This window comes from Meleagris gallopavo, chromosome 17 (assembly GCF_000146605.3).
Source record: "Meleagris gallopavo isolate NT-WF06-2002-E0010 breed Aviagen turkey brand Nicholas breeding stock chromosome 17, Turkey_5.1, whole genome shotgun sequence".
NCBI lineage: Eukaryota > Metazoa > Chordata > Aves > Galliformes > Phasianidae > Meleagris > Meleagris gallopavo.
In genome coordinates, this window is record NC_015027.2 from 9,120,228 (window position 1) to 9,138,864 (window position 18,637).

General features: G+C 46.6%; 1 protein-coding gene across 2 annotated transcripts in view; it reads left to right on the top strand.

Annotated features, from left to right (window-relative positions):
- The first annotated feature begins 4,160 nt into the window (after positions 1-4,160).
- KIAA1671 (KIAA1671 ortholog) overlaps positions 4,161-18,637 on the top strand; it is a 40,931-nt gene continuing 26,454 nt past the window's right edge. For both annotated transcript variants that reach the window (XM_010720358.3, XM_010720357.3), the window contains exons 1-5: positions 4,161-4,369; positions 11,717-11,848; positions 12,350-14,003; positions 14,489-14,585; positions 15,703-18,444. In XM_010720358.3, coding sequence (XP_010718660.1) covers positions 12,403-14,003; positions 14,489-14,585; positions 15,703-18,444 — 4,440 coding nt within the window. In that variant the 5' untranslated portion in view covers positions 4,161-4,369; positions 11,717-11,848; positions 12,350-12,402. The remainder of the gene's footprint in view (positions 4,370-11,716; positions 11,849-12,349; positions 14,004-14,488; positions 14,586-15,702; positions 18,445-18,637) is intronic.

The window sequence follows — 18,637 nt, forward strand, 5'->3', positions numbered from 1 at the left end:
GGGCTGGGCTCTGCCCGCGGGGTCGCGCGGCGCAAAGCTGCCTTGTCCCATTATATGGCAAATGGTGGGCGATTCTCCTGGCGGGCGGAAGAGGTAAAGTGTGTTTCCAGGGTAACCGTGGGTTGCTCGGCTGTTCGGCCTTAGGGAGTGCCGGTGGCGTTTCCTCGTCGTTGGAAGGCATTGCGGCTCTCGGTTGTAGCAGCGGCACGAAAATCTTGTCGTGGTTTGGTGACATTGTAGGGCGTGGTAGGGAAACGGGCAGCGTGTGGCGGCAATGCTGATGAAGTTGGCAGGCGGCTTCAGCCGGGGATCGTCCAAAAAAGCTTTCAAGATTGTATAAACTTTTATCCTCGCCATCTTTTGTAGCGTTTTCCTCACTGCGTCTGGGGGTTTTTCGTGTAAAACCAGCCAAGAAAATGTATTAGCAAGTAGATCTACTGAGCCTTTCTGCTTCAGAGCCATTAAGGAGGCCGGCAGCTGCTCAAATTGATGCAGCCCACGGTTCACCTGTGATGGGTGCGTGGTGTGTCGGGGATTCACCTGTAAGCCTCAGTATTTTCCCTTTCAGACCGCTCTCCACGTTGGTTCCTGGTGTGAGGCTGGAATTCCTGTGTGGCCAAAGCACTCAGGTGATTCCTGCCTGGTATCAGCGTGCTGGGGAGCTCTGAGGGCTGATAGTTAAGCACTCGGTTCCCTTTGTCCGTTACTGTATTGCAAGCTGTGGGGAGCAACAATATTTCCTTTCCTTTCTTCTTTTCCATGCTGTTTCCAGCTATGTGCAGCACTGTGCCCCTGGATGTGACCCCGCTGTGTCTGCAGGCTGCCAGCAGCAAGGAGCACGGTGTTCCTGAGCAGTCCCAAAGGGGTGCAGCAGCTCTGTGCCGTGGGTCCTGGCTGCAGGGATGTTGGCACACACACAGTTGTGCCAGGCTCTGCTCGGTCCCTGCTTGTGTCCCTGGCTCTCTTTGCAGCCGACCTTGGCACCTCCCTTCCTTTTCAAACGGGGTTGTGACTGCAGAGTAAAAAAAATGAGCTTTCTCCATGGTGAGAATGCGTTGCTGTGCGCTGCCTCGTCCTCTCCTTGGGATCAGTCTGTGCTGGAGCTGTGCTCACAGAGCTCTCTCTCCTGGCAGCTTTTCCCAGTGCCGTCAGAATGAAGCTGGTGCAGCTCCGTGTTGTTTCCCTGCTGCCCATGAGTTGCTCTGGAGCAGTAAGGGAGCGTCCCATCGGTGCTCTGAAGCTGGTAGCTGCGTTACTTGCTGGCCTGGGGATGTTTCCTTTGGCAATGGCTTTGTCACGCTGCGTGGTTTTAAAAAGCCCTGCCTAGCAGAAGGGGTGCGTGTGCACATGAATGACTAAATGCAGGATTTAAGTGCTTGACTTCCATGCAGTGCTGCTGTCCTTTCCGTATTTCCAAGCTATTGCTTTCTACGGGACGTTTTCCTGCAGGAGGATGTGAACAACACTGGTTGGAAGTCTCTTTCACTTTTGTAGCTTGGTGCACTTCCAAGATGCTGTTGGTAGGGAGATACTCAGAGTCTTCCCACAGTATTTATTAACACAGATGCTGTGTTCTGAGGCTCTTTGATTCCTAGCAGCAAGCAGCTTTTGGGAGGAAAGCTCTGTGTCTATTCAGTGCTTGGAGGCGACGTTCCCGGAGCAGCTTGCCTTGTGTGCTGTGGGCTGTTTGCAAAAGCTGGGCTGCAGTGAGCTGCTCTGTCCTGCAAGCCCGGGCATGAGGCTTGCAGCGATGCTGTGAGCACAGCCCGTATCACTTCTCCACTTGATGCACGAGGGGTGACGAGAACCTGGGGGTGTTGCAATTTTTTAGGTGTGTTTCTTGTTGGTTTTTTTTTTGTTTTGTTTTTTACATAGGAATCATCCAAAGTCATCCTATAGGAAAAGCCACGATCTGCTTGCTTTTGCATTAGGAGTCTCTCGAAGTGAGGGCTCCCTGTGCTGGAGGAGCACCTGGGGACAGCCCGGGTGTTCCCGCAGGAGCAAACTTCAGCCTTTGGAACGCGCTCGGGTTTAATGGCTCTGACAGCATCGCTGGGAGCAGCCCTTGCTGAACCCTGGGTGCACCTGTGCCCTGTGCAGCACCGTGCGTGGGCTTGCCATGCTTCCTGCTGCTCTGCTCGGGGCTGAGGGATGCTGTAAATAGCAGCTGAATTTCCTTTTTATGTTCTTCATCCCCGTGCTGGGTGCGTGCGCACTGGCATCTGGGGGAAATCTGGGCTCCTGAAAGCCAATTACAGAGCTGCTCATTAGAACCTCTTATCAGCATTAAGTGCCCCAACTTTCCATTCTGAGCTAGCATAAAGCTGTGGCGTGCCTGGAAGAAGATAAATGTTGGACTTGCAATGAATCTTGCTCTTGTAATGATTATGAGTCAGGATGATCGTTAGCTTGCTGCAACAAGTAGAAAAGATAACCAAACCTGCAGCAATTGGATTATCTGCCTGGTTTTCAGTGAGAAGAGGAAAAAAAATAAATGACATGGGTGCGCTCCAGAAGTTTCCCTAAGCAGGGAGCGAACAGAGCATGCTTTCCTTAAGCAGATCGTGCAGCGGACGGGCAGCTCCAGCTTTGTGCAGCTCCTAATTGTCTGGGTGTAAGGCTCAGCGTGGGACGGTGGGAGCTGTGTGTTCCCAGGCAGAGCAGCCCTGGGCTGGGGCAGCACCGCAGCTCTGACCCACTTAGCAGCGCTCCTAAAAGCGGCCGTGCGCTGCTGCAGGCAGCTCGGGTGCAGCAAAAGGGGAGGAAAAGAAAGCAGCTCTGTTGGGTTCGGTCTCAAATGCTTTGGTTTGGTGTGTTGTCGAGTTGTGTGAAAGCATAGGAGCGTGTGTGTGAAAGCATAGGAGTGTGTGCGTGTGCTTTGCTGATGCAAACCAAGATGTTGCTGCACACATCAGCGCCGTGTTTATGTTTTCGTAGCGGCTGTTTTCTGCTCTCAGTACGAAGCAGGCGCTTTGCTTTTCCTCCTGCTGTAGGAATAGGGAGGTCTTCTTTCTGTGATGCTGGTTAGAATTTGAAAGAGGCACACAGGGATTGAAGTCTGTCCATCTTCCTCTCTTCCAGCGAGCTCAGGCTGCAGCTTGGATTCACGCCTGGCTGCCATGCAGGCAGGGTTCATGCAGTCCCTCTCGGTAGGAGCGAGCTGTGCCAGCACCCAAGAGGGTGTTTGTGTGCTGCTCAGCCTTACAAGGCTTTCGATGGACAAAGCTGCCTCATCCGGAACGAAAGCATTTCAGCCCAGTAAAGCCACGATACGTTTTAAACAGAGTTGGAATTTTTGGCCGCAGTAACTGCGTTTGGTTTGCAGGAGAACACTCGGAGTTCTTCACTGAGCAGAACGAGCGCAGATGCCTTTCTGAGACAGGCATTCCTCTGAAGTCGTGCAGTTCAGCTGGTTTCTTCCTTTATTTGGCAGCCTGGCAAGAAATGTTGTTTTTGTTGTTTGTTGTCAGACAGCGCTCTGACTGTAACAGCGCTTGTAAATGTGGGCTATTAGCGTGATTTGCACTCAGAATATTTAAAGCAGCCTAATGGTTACCTATGTATCATCCTGTTCTCGCAGTACATGTACACAAATCACAGAATCATAAAGGCTGAAAAAGACCTCTAAGATCACCCAGTCTGACCATCCAGTTACCATCAGTGTTGCCTCCCAGTCATGTCCCAAAGTACTGCAGCCACCCTTTCCTTGAAAACACCCCCAGGGATGGTGACCCCACCACCCCGTGGGCACAGAGATTTCCTTCTTCCATGTCATATTCCTTCCTGCAATCACAGCAGCATTTAAGAAAATAGATGCCTTGACTTGAGCAATGAATCCAAAGCGTTTCTAAAACGTGTTTGAGCGGATCTGTCCTGTAATTCCTACTGGGCAACTTGCAGTTTACATTCCTCACAGAAGGCAATTTTTTTGTTGTAAGAGATGACTTCTCACTCAACTGGACGGGGTGATGGATGTTTTCTTGTCTTCTCCCGTAGCTGTGCTTGACTCACCCATTGGAAAGACTCGTCCATAGCTACAGGTCAGCATTTAGCGAAGGTCAGGGAGGCCAGTTTCTGCATGGTGAGCATTATGCTAATTCGGCTGTTAAACATATTGGAATTGTGCTTCCTTTTGCTTCTGCAGTGCTTGCAGATTCCATCGGAGCCTCTGCTCGGCGCTTGGAGTGCTGAGGGTTGGTCTGGGCTGGGAGAAGCGTCCTTGTAACCACGCAGCTGCCAGTCGTGGTTCATCCCCATCCGGTCTGGTGTTGATGTCGTGCCTATGTGAGAAGAGGAGCTGAGGGAGGCTGAAGCCCAGCATAAAATGGAATATGCATTTTTTTCTTCCTGGAAGACGCTTTTAATTGAGGTAAAAGGCTAGGATAGCTGTAATGATTCAATTCACTGAGTGCAGACATCCGGACGTGTGGATGGAAGCAGATATGTAACTCAAGTCCAGCTGCTGACCATCTCTTACAAACAGTATGGAGCCTTTTTTCTTCTATTTAGTCTTCAATCGTAGGAATGGGAATGGATGTTGTTTCCTAACCAACATGTTTGGTGCCTTTAGAGATTATTTGTGGTGTGTTAAAACATATGCAACGCATCTCTAATGTGGTGAATGTAGGTAATGTTGAGTTTGTTGGTACTGGACTGTTGCACATGAGGTGAAATACATTGATTTTGAATCCTTTTTTGTATGGTAGATGCATGGTTTGTGCACAAGCCTGGCTCTGTAAGGAGCAAGTTGCTACGTTTTCAACTTCTCTCCAAAGTCTTCTGCTCAGCTCTACTCTTCGTGTTGGAGATGTAACAGCTTTAATTCCAGGCTGATGGACATTCAGAATGCTGCCTTTATTGATGCTGAAAGTGGTTGCTCTCAAGGTTAAAAAAAAAAAAGCCATTTCTTCTGTTCAGCTTGGCTCTAATGGTTGCACTCTTCTCTGCTATGTCTCTCCTAATAACAAATTGCTCCTGCTTAGAGCCCCTTCGTTCTGGATTTTTGCTTGCAGCTGTAAAACCTTTATAAAGCTTGACCATCATCTGTTGCTGGTGTTGGCTCCTTGAAGTGCTGAGATAACTCTCACGTGGAATCTCACATCTCAGCATCCTGATAATTACACTGGTTCCGCCAGGACTCAGTGCTGATAGGAGCATGGAAAAGTCTGTGAGTGTGGGAGGGGCACCTACAGTGTTTTGAGAACACCCTCACCACTGCAGGGAAAGTTGGACACTGGGCAGTTTTGACAAGTAGACCAGTCCTCCCATCCTGTCTAACTGCGTTCTGTGGGCTCTGGTTGTCTGTAGGTTTGGCTGGGAAGTCCCTGGCATTTTCTCCCTCTCCATCACCTCTATGTTGTCAGTGCTGCCACGTCAGCGTAGTGTTGTTGGCTCTGCTGCTCTTTTTCTCCCTCTCCAAATTGTTAAGAGTTTGTGTGTCTGAGCTGTTGACTTTCAGTTCGTGGGTTATTTTTCTCTCTGTGCTTTCTTGAGCATATAAGGAGATGGAGGAGATTGCTGTAGTCATAAAGCTTCTAGATAGCATGTTGGCTGGTAATTTATTGCAGGCCTCAGTTTTCCATGTAATGTCATGTTTCTGAGGAACAATGCTCTCTAATGATGAGGTATTGTTATTGCTCACTTAGAACGGGTACAGCCGTGTTACAGTTTTGTTATCTTTAAGACAGGAATTCCTACTATGGTCAGAAAGAAAGCTGGAAGCCATTCCTTAGTTATGGGTGTTCCATCCCTGGAGGTGCCCAAGGCCATGGGTGGCCCTGAGCAGCTGGAGCTGGGGGACAGCCAGCCCACAGCACGGATTGGAACTGGGGGATCTTCATGGACCCCTCCAACCAAAGCTGTTCTATGATTGCTGGTAGAGGAGCACGGCCCAGTGGTGAGGCCCATGCTGGGTGCTGGTGTGGTGCAGCTCCTCCTGCAGTGATGCTTGGGATGAGAATTTGGGGTTGAATACAGAGCCCTGCTGACGAGGCTAGGTGACGTGCTCATATCATGAGTAACACAGATATCCAGAGGGTGGAATGGTGGACTGAATGGAGAAATTGCTACTGGGCAACTGAAGGAGGATGCGTTGTTAGAAGCGAAACATGGAGCTGCTGAGCACAGCGTGTGACTGTAGGGAAGCAAATGGGGAATCTGCGAGTGAAGACGTGGGGTGGTTGAGCTGTAAGAGCTGAGGCAGACCATAACGTTCCAAACAAAATCACGTAACGACAAACTGCTCTTGTTAGATGGAAGCTGGGAAGCAGCATGACCTATTACAGCACCTTGGTGTGTTCCATGCAGGAGTCTTTCTGCTGGTGGTGGCTCAGCTTCAGAGCTCATCCTTCCAGACAGGGGCAGGTGTAAAGCTGTGTGTAGGTCTTTTGACAGAAGCAATCTCGCAGCTCAGAGCTCAAACGCAGATGTCAGTCGCCCGCTTTTTTCCTTTGTCCTCTGTTTTTATGGCTTAGGTTTTCTTCAGGTGGTTAAATATCAGTGACCTCTGAGGTGGCACGAGACCACCAGCTTTTCTTAACGTTAAACACTGGATGAAACGACTTTGTGCTTTCTCCCTACGTTAATACCTTAATCTCTTTTTCAGCCATCAGATGAACGTACAAAAATGGGCAGCATTTATAAATGATGCCGGGAGCTCCGACTTGGTCGTCCTTTCTGAAGGTGGTTTCCCGGGCAGGGTCACAAATGCATTTTTCCAGCGCTGGCAATCCTGTTAGAATTTGAAGAGGAAGATCAGAGGATTATGGGCTTTGTCCTCCCCTGCGGTCTCTTGACACAAAAGCACCTGCCCTGCGGAGGCCAGCAGGAAATGGCTCTTTGCACCGCGCTATTTCTGTGAGACGGTGACCTTTGGAGGCTGCGTCTATAAAACGATCCCTTCCTTCTGCTTCCTCCCTGGGCACAGTGTGATTCTTCCCAGTGGGGGTGGTCTCTGAGCTCCTGTTACTGTCAGAACTCAGCCTTGAGGGTGGCATCCAGTGCTGGGGCTGGATGAGAACCGGCCCTCGTTCAGTCCAGGGGATGTACATCAATTAGCCTGGGGTTAATTTCATTGCGATTCAGAGCATGGTATGGGAACAAAAGAGAGATGTATCCGGGGGATTAACCCTCTTCCATTCAAGTCTGTGCAACGTTTATTTTAAACGTGACAAAGTGTGAAGTTAAGCTTGGTGCACAAAGAGATTGTTGTTCCTGCAAATTAATATATAACTTCCTCCTGAATAATAATGATTCCAAACAGGTTGGAGGAGAAGTGCCAGCTCACTGAGTTAACTCTTCGTGCTCTGCGTGCCAGGGGTGTGACCCCTTCTGCATTTGGGAGCTGTGGGTAGAATGGTGCTTGACCAGTTGAAAAAACCAACTGTGCTCCTGTAAGTGCTTTGCTTTGTCTTTTTTTTCTTTTCCTTGAGTTCCACAGACAAGCTTTCTTGCTTGTAGCAAGACCCGATCATTAGTATTTCAGCTGGTATGCAGCACAAGTGCTTCTGGAACGTCTGGACTGCGTATTGTGCTGGGGAAGTCATTTGCAGGTGTTGGTTGTGGGCAAAATGCATTTCCGAGGATGAAACCTACAGGAACATTAGCAGGAGTTGAAGCTGACCACAAAAGCAAATGTTTGATGACACGAGCAAACAGAGCAGAGCTTTCTGAGACCTGCTGGGAACGCCGACCTTCTGCACGAGCATGCTTCTAGCCTGACTTCAGCCATACTAGTAATTCACGTTGTTCCTGCTGGATGTCATCCAGCGTTGGCAGAAATTGAGGTTCTGTTTTTGTTCTCTATTTCAACTGCTGAAAGAATTGAGGTTTCTGAAAATACCCACCCACTAACAAGGCAGGTGGAGTCTCTCCCGCAGAGCGCTCGCTGGGAATGGGGGATGACTCACTCGGAAGGGTACCAAAAACTCCTGATTCACTGCGATTTCAGAGCGTTTTTCCTTCGGGTAAGGTTCGTTCTGGCTGGCTCTGGTGAGACTCATCGCAAGTGAGGACCTCTGTGAAACTCAGAAGCGAAGAGTTTGCGATGAGATGGGTGAGGAGGATGAAATGAGGGAAGAATGGGGCGTAGTGAGGTGGTGGTGTGGGTCAGAGGAAATGCTGAGCGTGCTCCTGGTGGGGCTGCCGTAGGGAGAGCCAACTGGCACGGGTGCAGCGAGTGGGAAGGACCTGGTCAGGACCCTGCTTTGCACAGAGTTGATCTTAACAGGGGAGTTGTTGTTAAACCACACTGGAGTGGGGTGCCAGGAACATCCACTGCTGCTTGTTGTGGATAGATCCTGTCTGGTCACTTTTTAGATGTGACAAAAACAACATTACAGAAATCACGTAGGACTGACAGCTGTGAAAGAATTTGAATTAATTTGAATTAATTTTTTTTACGCAGGTCATCCCCTCATTACGTACAGGGGCATTTTCCTATTGAATCCTACTGTAAAGCTGTGTTTTTTGATTGTCCCACCAACTGATCGTCCTGCTGCGTCAAGGAAGTCCTCTCAGATTAATATTGCCCATTGCACAGACATGCCATTGTGTTTAGCAGCAAATTTATGATTTGATTAGACGTGTAATTACAGAAGTTATGAGCTTGTAGCACTGGGTGACTCGTACCTGTTTAACTACCTTGCCTAACACGGGTTAGGGCACTGAAATTATTGACGTGATATATATTAAAATACCAGGTGCTGGGTTGCCCCTCCAGCACTGAGATGCCAGCACATAATCAAGAAGATGGAAAATATTTCTGTTCTTTAGTGCGTGTCTGGATCTCAGTGAAGCTTTAACTGATGATAGTTATGCAATTGCACTGGCAATAGCAATTAGAGATTTACAAGTGCTTGTAAATGCTGCTATTTATAGGCTGACTCTTTGTTTAACAAAACACTAACCTTTCTCTGCAACGGGAGAAAATGTCAGGGCGGAGCAGTTCACCCTTGGGATAGGACTGGACTTCGATTTCCCAAAGAACAGGACTTTGACCTTTGATGAACTAAAAGCTTTAAGTTTGCACACGGGGAATGGAGATCTTGCAGTCCTTGGAAGTGTTCGCATTAAAGATGTATGGGACTTTGCAGGTCATATCTGTCTGGTGAGATGTGGAGCGCTTATTTTTAGATTTCTACCAGTAAACTTTCATTACTGGCAGCAGAACGAGCTCCGTGTTCTCTTGAAGCTCTTGCCATGCCTTGTGTTTCCTGACTGTGCTGCAGAAAGCCTTATGCTCTTGGTGGGACACACGCACACGGTTAAGCCAATCTTTTTTCATACGTGCATGATAAGTGATAGGATTAAATAATTAGCAGGGCAGATCCTATCAGTGGCTCCGAGCGTTGCAGGAGGCAGCAGAAGGATGGCTGCTTAAGAAGGGTTGCTGTAGGCTTTGATTCCAATGCATAGCTGGTAGGTGGGGGGAAGAAAAAGTAACTTTTTTAAGAGCGAGGCACTTGGTTAATGGGAAAACTTGTTACAGAAGCAGTGAAATAAATCCAGCACTGCTCTGTGTCTCTGCAGCGTATGGAGATGGTTGTTGGTAGCTGCTGTGCTTTGCTATACCAACGAAGAGCTGCCCAATGGATGAACACACCGATGGCACTGCAGGGTGCTCAGGAGCTGCTGCCTCTCCGCTATACAAATCTCTGTACCATTTAAAGCATGCTTGTCTGCGAGCAAGGAAGTTGGCTATAATCACGTGATTCGTGGTGGAAAAATTATCTGCAGGCTGCTGCTCCTGTTGTCCTAATAGGCTTATGGGACTTAGTGCTGATGTAAGTCACAGCGGTGCGCTGGTGGGCACGGCGGGGCAGGCAGCTGCGCGGAGCCCTTCCCTCCCAACATGGCCAAAATGACGCCCTGCAGTGAGTAATCCGCTTTGGTTTCTGCTATGCAACATCAACGTGCTTTGTGAGGACAGATCGCTTAATTAAAACAAAACGAAATGAAGGCAGCGCCTCGGGATGGGGAGGGTTGAAGGCGGTTCGAGCGCAGACAGGGCTCGTGTGTTGGCAGCATCCCACGGTGGGTCGGCAGGGCAGGAAGGTCCTGTGCACCCGCAGGTGGGCTGAAGCTGAGGAAGGGGAGTGAGGGAAGAGGCTGCTGCTGGGCGCTGAAGGCAGGAGAAGCATTGCAGGACACCAGCACCATGGGTACGTGTGGGCACACGGTGGCACTGGGACGCAGGATGTGATGCCAGTGGGGTGAGGCGCTTCTTTCCCCCGTATATCCATGCACCGGGTGAGCTTTAAGAGTCCCTTCTGACTCAATTCTGTGATTCTAATATATTGTTCTTCTTTTCAGTTTGGGGTCATGTTTCTCTTGTAGGATAGCTGAGTTATCCGAATTTAAAACCTGGAAATGGACTTCATGAGATCATGTAGGAAAAATGAGTTTTCAGCTCAGAAGCTGAGCGCAGTGCAGTGAAACAAAGCAGTGAGCGTAAGGAGAATGGGTAAATGGTGCTTTAGGAATGTTGGCTGGGGAAAATGAGCTGAGTGCAGTGAGCAAGGATTATGTCCTGCATTATATAGCCACCGCCTTGCGTTCCACTGCGGATCAACTGTGATTCCGTTTAAGAAGCTCTGTGCTGCTTTCTTCTTTTCCGGAGAGAAAGAACTCTGATACTGGAGTACTGGCAGGCATCAATGAGTGACCCATCCCTGCACACAGCCACGCTCAGGGCACGGGGCTGTGAGCACTGCTGGAGCTGGGGGTGTCCCTGTGCACTGCAGCCAGTGGGAACAGACGGCCTTTCGGTCCCTTCTGACTCCTGTGGTTCTATGAAATCAGCATCTTGATTTCTTGCTACTGCTAGCATTGCCCTTGCTTCAGCAGTATTCCTCTTCTGCTTTTCGGGCATAGCTGCTCTTCACAAAGCCTTTCATCCTTGGAATGTGAGAGCGTTTTAATCGGATTTTGATGGCGTTTCTTAGAATAAGGAGAGGGAGAGGAAGGAAGATTTCATGAGGATCTGTGAGATCGTGGAAGGAACAGATTGATGCTGATAAGCTGATCGGGTCCGGGACTATTTTGGAAAGAAGAGGCCACAGACTGGAGGGGTTTGGGGTGAGCAGTTGGGGCAGAAGTTTGGGTGCATTGGCAGGTGAAGGGGCCTGGCAAGGTGAGCCCGAGGGGAGACGGCTGCTGCTGGTTTTCCCTCATCTCTGCAGCAAAAATGTGATTAAAGGCAGAGCTAATCTCCTGCCTTTATCGGGGAGATGTTGGAAAAACTGCTTTGTCATGGTAGAAGCCGTGTTTAGGTTGAAAATGGGCCATTTGAAGGTCAGCCTGCAGGTAGGCCTTCCCACAAGGTTGTTGCAGAAAGGAGATTTACAATAGAAAGTAAATTACAGTAATTGAGATTACAGTAACACAGAGCTCAGTGTTTAACTAGTGATTGACAACATTTGAATTTGCAGACTGCACTCATTGAAATGTGGATTTAACTGTGTTTGCATTTAATAGCTATTGTGCTGACCAAATTATTTACCCTTCGCAGTTGCAGGTGGTTCAGGTGGTAATTTTTTGTTGATTCTTCAGTAACTGATAACTACACGTTCTCCATACAGTTAAATCCGGTGCCTTTGTTTCAGAGCAGGTGCCAGGATTTTGCCTTGAAATACTCAGGATTTTTGTCTCCAGTGGTATTACCCACGTAGATCTGATTGTGTGCCATGGCAGACTCTGAATGTTCTCTGATTTGCAGGAGAGGTCCGATCAGTGCTGCTGAAGGGATCCCTTCCTCTGGTTCTTAGTGTGATCTTGGCAAACTCCACTCTTCACTATGAGATGTGAGTGGGCTTGGATCCATCAGCTGCAGCAGAACATGCACATCATGGTGAGTAGCAGCAAAGCTTTTGGAAATGCATGGGATATGTGTTTGTTCCTGTTTAGCTGCAGGTTGTAACTGATAAATAAGTTTCAGTCACACTGACCTCCATATTTTTGGTAGTGTGAAAGAATATACTTGCCAGCAGTGTGTATTATGAAAAGGAGTGAAGTTTGTACATCGATGTGGGGAAGCCTGCTTTAGAAAGAAATTATTTTTTAAAGCAATTTAACCAGTGAAATTTGCTTGAGTACTGATAACTCAGTGCTGTACAGATGCTTTTGTAGGTTTTGCCATGGTTTTTGTTTGTTGGGCCTAACTGATGAATAATGGTGTGTTTTGCTATGTTTCTTTTTTTTAAGAGAAATAAGCTTTTTGTTCTGTGATGCACGTGCATATCTGAAACACACCTTCATGTGAGCTTAGCTACGTCCTGAATTAAAGTTAGAATGAATTTGTTGGATATTTGTGCTGACTCTACAGCAATACTTGCGTTTTCTTTCCTTGCAGATTCTCCTTCTTTGTTGGATTTTTTCAGTTCTGTTGAATGTGTAATTACAACTATGGCAACAAGAGTTGAAATAAATTCTACTTTGGCGTCTTTGACGACAGTTCCCGACTTAAATGAGATCAGGACTGAAGATAAATCACAGCGAGTGTATGTAAGCGTGCTCTCAGATGTAAGCAGCAAAACAAAGGAGCCTTCAGCATCACTAACAGTTGAAGAGAAGAACAAATTTGGGAGCACTCTGAGATCTGCAACAATGCCATCGCTGGGATCGAGGCCAAGACTCTTCCCCAAACCTTTTTCTAAAGATACACCTTCAGATACTTTTGCAAATGTAAAACCACCTCTTGCAGGTTTTAGATCAAGCAGTATTATTAGAAAGCCTTCTGAAGAAACAACATCTGCCAAGGTATCGGCTGGGAATGTTCCTCCGTTAGTAGATCAGAAAGCCATTGGAAATGAAAGCAAGGCTGGTAGCGAAGTGGTCACAAACGTGACCTTCTATAGTGGTCACAACACGAATACTGTCATTCTTTTTGAGGCGGCAGGCACAGAGCAGTCAAAGGTAAGCCTGGCCCAAGGAAAAAGGGCTGCTGATGACTGCAGAGTGTTGAGTGCTGTGCAGACAAAAGAGCCTCAGTGCAGTGTGAAGCAGGAGAAACCATCACCTGAGACATCCAGGAATCCTGAAGGGTCTCTTCGCAGGCAGATATCATTTTCGTCCAGTCTTCGACCAGTCTCCTGGAACTCCCTCAAAACTGGAGAAAAGAGAGATGCTACTGAAGATCATCCGGTGGAGAAAAACAACGCTGATGCAAATAATGTAAACAGTAAAGTTGATCACTCTCTTGATGCACAGCAAAGGCCAAAACCTAGACCAGTATCTGCTGTTTTTCTGGAATCTTTGAGAGATCAAAAGCATCGTACTGTGGAAGCTTCTGAGGAAAAGTCTCCTACAGAGAAATCGTGGGTTAGGAAACCAAGGCCTTTGTCCATGGACCTGACAGCTAAATTTGAACTTAAAGACCTTTCTACGAGCAAGAAGACTTGCTCATCCCATGAGAGCAAGGAGAGCGTATCAGTAACTTCTTTTACTGATGTGGGCAGCCACGGTCAGTCTGAAACGGGGCCAAAAACTGAAGAAATGGAATTTGATAAAGGCAGCTCTTCAAAAACAAATTTGAAATGCAGTAGTCAGGAGATTGGCATCCTAACTAAAGGAAAACACACGTGGGAAGCAAAGCAGAAATCTGAAAGTGAGCAAATTGAGACAAAACCAAGCATAGTGACTAATTTGCATAGTTCTGAGAGAGCCTTTGAAAGCCCTGGTGGAAACAGAACAAACAGGGAAGGGAAGAGGTTGGATCAAAAGGAAACGTGTGTGTTTCTGAGCTGTGAAAGCCCTGCAGCTTCCTCAGAAAAGGAAAACAGCATTGTAAGAGGAAGCGTTAAAAAACACATCAGTTTGTTCACGTCAGAAAATCCCAGTACCTCTGTAGATACAGAGACTCTCCCATCGGCTGCTGAGAGGGAAAACAAGTGCTTGAACATCCAGCAGAGAATCAAAGAACTGACAACAGAAAGCACCGATGCTAAGCCAGGAAATCTTCGCAGATCGCTTCAATCGCGACCGCTTTCTGCAGACCTGACAAAGATGTAGGTTTCAGAAACGTTCTGCTTAATTCTCTTGGCTTCATTGAGTTCCATAATTCAAGGTCAGGCTGGACCAGGCTCAGAGCAGCCTGATCTGGATGTCCCTGTGCATTGCAGGCAGTGGGACCAGATGGCCTTTGAGGGTCTCTTCCAGCACTGGGATGGAAATATGGAAGATAAATATAACTGAGGCATGAGAACGTTAATAGCGTTTTTTACCATTTTGCATTATCACACATCTCAAAAATCTTATGGTATACAATAAGCTACATTGCTTACTGAAAAATTGTTAGTCCTTTGCTCTAGATGCAGTAAAGCCACTGAATACCATTAGTTGTGACATGAAATAGCAATGTTTCCTCTCTAAGAAACACTTTCTGGGTGATTTCTTTTTGATATGAGATGATGAATCATCGGTCTGCTTTGGTAGAAAGTGTAAATGTTAACTAATTGGATCTGAAAGAACTGAATGGAGCCTTTTGTCTTAGGTTTACAAGTCCAACATCATCAGCCAGCGAAGTGAAGCCTGAGAAAGCTGCTGAAGTTAGGAATGGCTCTGGGAGTGAAATGCGAGAACATCAAAAAGTAAGAAAATGGCATCAGCCAGTGTAGCCTCCAGTTAGGCTTGCGTTTGGAGTGCAGAGAGCCCTATACTCTGCAGCCCATGCATCTTTACCAACCAGTGGCTTTAAAGCGGGCATCAGGAGTATTGAGAATGGCATAATCCTAATAGGTTTACTTGTGTAAGTCTATCTTTAGGCACTGGGTGGGGACGCGCTGCTCAAGCATGGGAGGATGGTGTTGTGCATTTGCAAAGTTAAACGTGCATGCTGTTAAAGGCATGGTATAAAGTGAAACATACTGCGTACTACTTTAGTGGAACTTTTAGTGTATGTAGGCAACAGCTGTTGTGGTTCCATGTAGCAATTAGCCTTCATTTTCTGTAAGGATAGCACGAACGTACCAAATTGTGACATCTGAGTCACAATTCCTTATTACATGCTGTGTGTTTATCAGTCTCCTAAATAATGTTCAGTTTAGCATTTTGACCACTGAATACTGTACAGATAGCGCAGTGCTATAAAAGCTGTTTGACTGCCCTTGTTTCTAAGGAACATTTTGGCATTTCAAAACAACTTCTCTGCTGACGCTTCATAGCACTGGAGATCTAATGTTGTTTTGAGGATATTTCTTGTGAGCTCTTACGGCTGTGTGCTTTTTTTCCTATGTAGGTTTAAGAGAGGAGTGTGTGTGATAGAGAAACTCACAGCTTGATTAAAACATCTCCATAGATTAATTTCCTTTTAAAGGAGATAAATTTGCTTTAAAAGGAAAATCTTCCATTAATGGAAGCACTGTTTTTAGAATTAGACAATAAAGTAGGATTTAAAACATTCCTTCGATCAGTGTTTTGTTTGTTTGTTTGTTTGTTTGTTTTAAAGACCCTGAAGTCAATTCCTAATGTGTCAGTTTTTAACTTGAAAACGAATTGGACCCTTGTAGGACGAGGCAGAGAATATTAAGCTATGGGGTAATTCAGACTGGTGCCACGCACTGCTGCTTAGATTACCAGTGTCTCAGTGGATTTTGTGTTTAGAGAGGAGGGATGTGGTTAACTTGCCCAGGCTGTGTAGTGAAAGTGAGTAAATGTTTTATCTATAGGTGTGTAACAGTCATAACTGTTGTTTTTTTCTTGTTCCAGAGCAAGGAGATGGCCATGCTTGCTCACAGCGGAGATCCCACCGAGGCGCATGCTGCTGGGAACCCTTGGAAATCCCGGCAGGTTTTAAAAATAACCAACAGAATGGATCAGACAGAGACAAAGGGAAGCTTCCCTGGAGACAGCCAACGCTTTTCTCAGCAAAGTGAAAATTCCGTCTCGTTCATAAGCAGCTTTGAAAAAAGATTAAAACCAACCAGTGTGACGGAAAAAACCTGCATGAAAACGGTCCGAGCCACCATGTTTGACCATAATGTTCAGAGGCACAATGTTGCTGACGACCTCCCCGGAACTGCTTTGCCACTGAAAACGAGTGGGGAGCTCGAAGCAAAGCCTGACGTGGTGACTTTGGGTCATACCAGGCGTTCGTGGGTGGGAGAAGCTTTTCCAAGCAAGTCTGCTTCTAGGGATCCTAATGATTTTTTCTCCAGTGAATGCACTTTATCTGAACGAAAAAAAGACTTGGATAAAACTGAAAATGATCCAGTATTAATAGCTGAAAAAATACCTTACTCTACAAACAAAAGTAAATGCTCTGGAATAAATGAGAAGACAAGCAAGCTGCATGCTGAAATTAAAACAGACAGGAGTGAAGACTCATCCACTGATGAAACAGGAAGGTCTAATCTGGTGAAATGCTCTTCTGAGAAAAGGAGTTTTAGACAAGGAGGAATAGACTATGAATTTGGACCCAGCTTTGGACACGAAGTTGTCTCAACCAGTGTAAAAAAACAGCAGGTCCATTCATCTTCGGTGCTTCTAAGTGGGCAGTTATGTAAATCTCCCAGTAGCCTCCATCCTGATGTGAAAGAGGAATCTAGAGCTTTTGCTGTGAGGAGAAGTCTAGACTCAAACTGCAAAGACCAAGACTTCGGTTTACGTAGTACGGCTCCTGAAAACAGAGAAAAAATCAGAGCAATAGATCCAGAAGAAAAGGTCAGGAGAACTAAAAGTAGCATTTCTGATTTGAAGACTTCTGAAAGGTGGAGAAGGAAAACCTTGCCTCACGATTCTGTCAAGGCAGAAGAACTCAGCTGGCTCACGCCTGAAAATACAAAAAGGCTGAGTTGGGCAGATTCATTGCAATTGGAAGAAGGTTCGCTTAAAAAGAGGAACATCAAAGAGCGGATGGAGGGAAACGAGGCAAACCAAACTGCTGCTGGCAGTTCTGATGAGCACTTGAAAAATCAGAGTTCTGCCTTTGAACCAAAGGCAACGTATTTTGCAGTGACTTATCAAATTCCCGGTATTAAAAAAGAGAAAAGCTTTGTTGGTACTTCTAGTACAGGCGTAAGTAGTAAAATTTCTAGCTCAAGTGAGGGAGGAGCAATTAATCTGGGTCCTGATTTTTCTGGTAGGTCCAAACAAGAAAAAAGCACGATGAGTATGGATTGTAGAGAAGAGTCACGAGAAGTGTACGTTAAAAAGGACTGGGTAAAAGGGGAGGACAAAGATAATGCTGCTTCCAAAAACACTGCCTCTGGTAATTTTCATGTATTTGGGAGAGATAACCAGAAGCGTAATGAAAAAGGTCTGGATCAATCTAAAGACAAAATCATAGATGTTGATGCTTTTCTGTTAAAACAGGAATGGGAAAATGTGGCTCAAACTGATCTCAAAAGTAGCAGAGGAAAGGTCTCTTACCACGACCCCCGATCCTCCCTGCGTTTCGCACAGCTGCACAAAGATGGTGAAGTAGTCACGCAGAAGAGCTGCGAAAGCAGCTATGGTGTATCTGGAAGGAAGGCTGAGGATGGCTACAGGCCCCAGGTTCTTGATATTGATGCCCTTATGGCAGAATATAAAGAAGAATCGGTGAAGGGCAGTAGTATTCAAGACAAGGTCTCTGAGGAGCATAGTTTATTTGGTAGGAACAAATCAAAGAACAAAAGGAACATGCCAGACAGGGTGACTTCTTCCTATACCTGGAAAGAGTGGAAGGGATCAGATCACCATGCTGTTAGTACCAGACAGGGTGAGCATGCGGAGGAGTACCACAGGCCAGAGAAATTGGTTCCAACTGAAAAGAGCAAAGAGAAATTGGATTCCCATGGCCCCGAGTCTGATAAACAGAAGTCCAAAGACAGAAAGTTAAGCTCTCCTCCCTGGGAAAATCCCAGCTGCTTGTTTCCAGATAAGTTTGCCAATTCTCCTGTGGAGTTCACTGCAAAGAAAACATTCATCATCGATGATGATCAAGACATGAATTTAACTTCCAGGAACCAAAGTTCACAAGTTGTGATTGACAAGGTACAGCCTGTACATGCGGTTGATGTGGACCAGAAATTGGAAGTTAATTTTGCTTCCAGGCTGTCCATAAAGGCCAATGATGGGCTATTACAGAAGAAGGTGGTCACAAAAGAACAGTTCTCAGAGGTGACTCTGGAAGGCGACTGGAGCAAAAACGTAACGAGGAGCTCTGTAATAAAGGACAGAGATGATGTGAGTAAGGTGACCTGTGCCAACGACTCTTCCAACGTGAAAAGTAAGACAAAAGATTGGAAGAGCTATACATCTGGCCTAGGAAGTGCACCCCCAGATCTGAGACGCTCCTATTCAGAAAAGAGCCGCTCAGGGAAAGATGGTCTAGCACTCATGCAAGAAGTGAGAGGAAGAAAGGACCTGTACCGCTCCAGGCAGAGCTTCCCACCAGAGGGTGTGGATAATGAGTGGAAAACCAAGGTCTCATCTCAGTCGGAATCTTTCTTCCACGAGGATAAGAAGGTATTGCCAAATAGTACTTAACTGCTTCCTGTAACTGGAAATGAAAGCCAGGAAAAGATTTTGTTATGTCTCAGTAGGGCTTTTGGGTGACACGCACACACTTTTCAATACATTTAATTTCCTTTTGGTGTATTTTCTCATGGGATTTGTGTTGTACCAGACTTTGTGTTTCAAGTGCATAAATATGAATTGG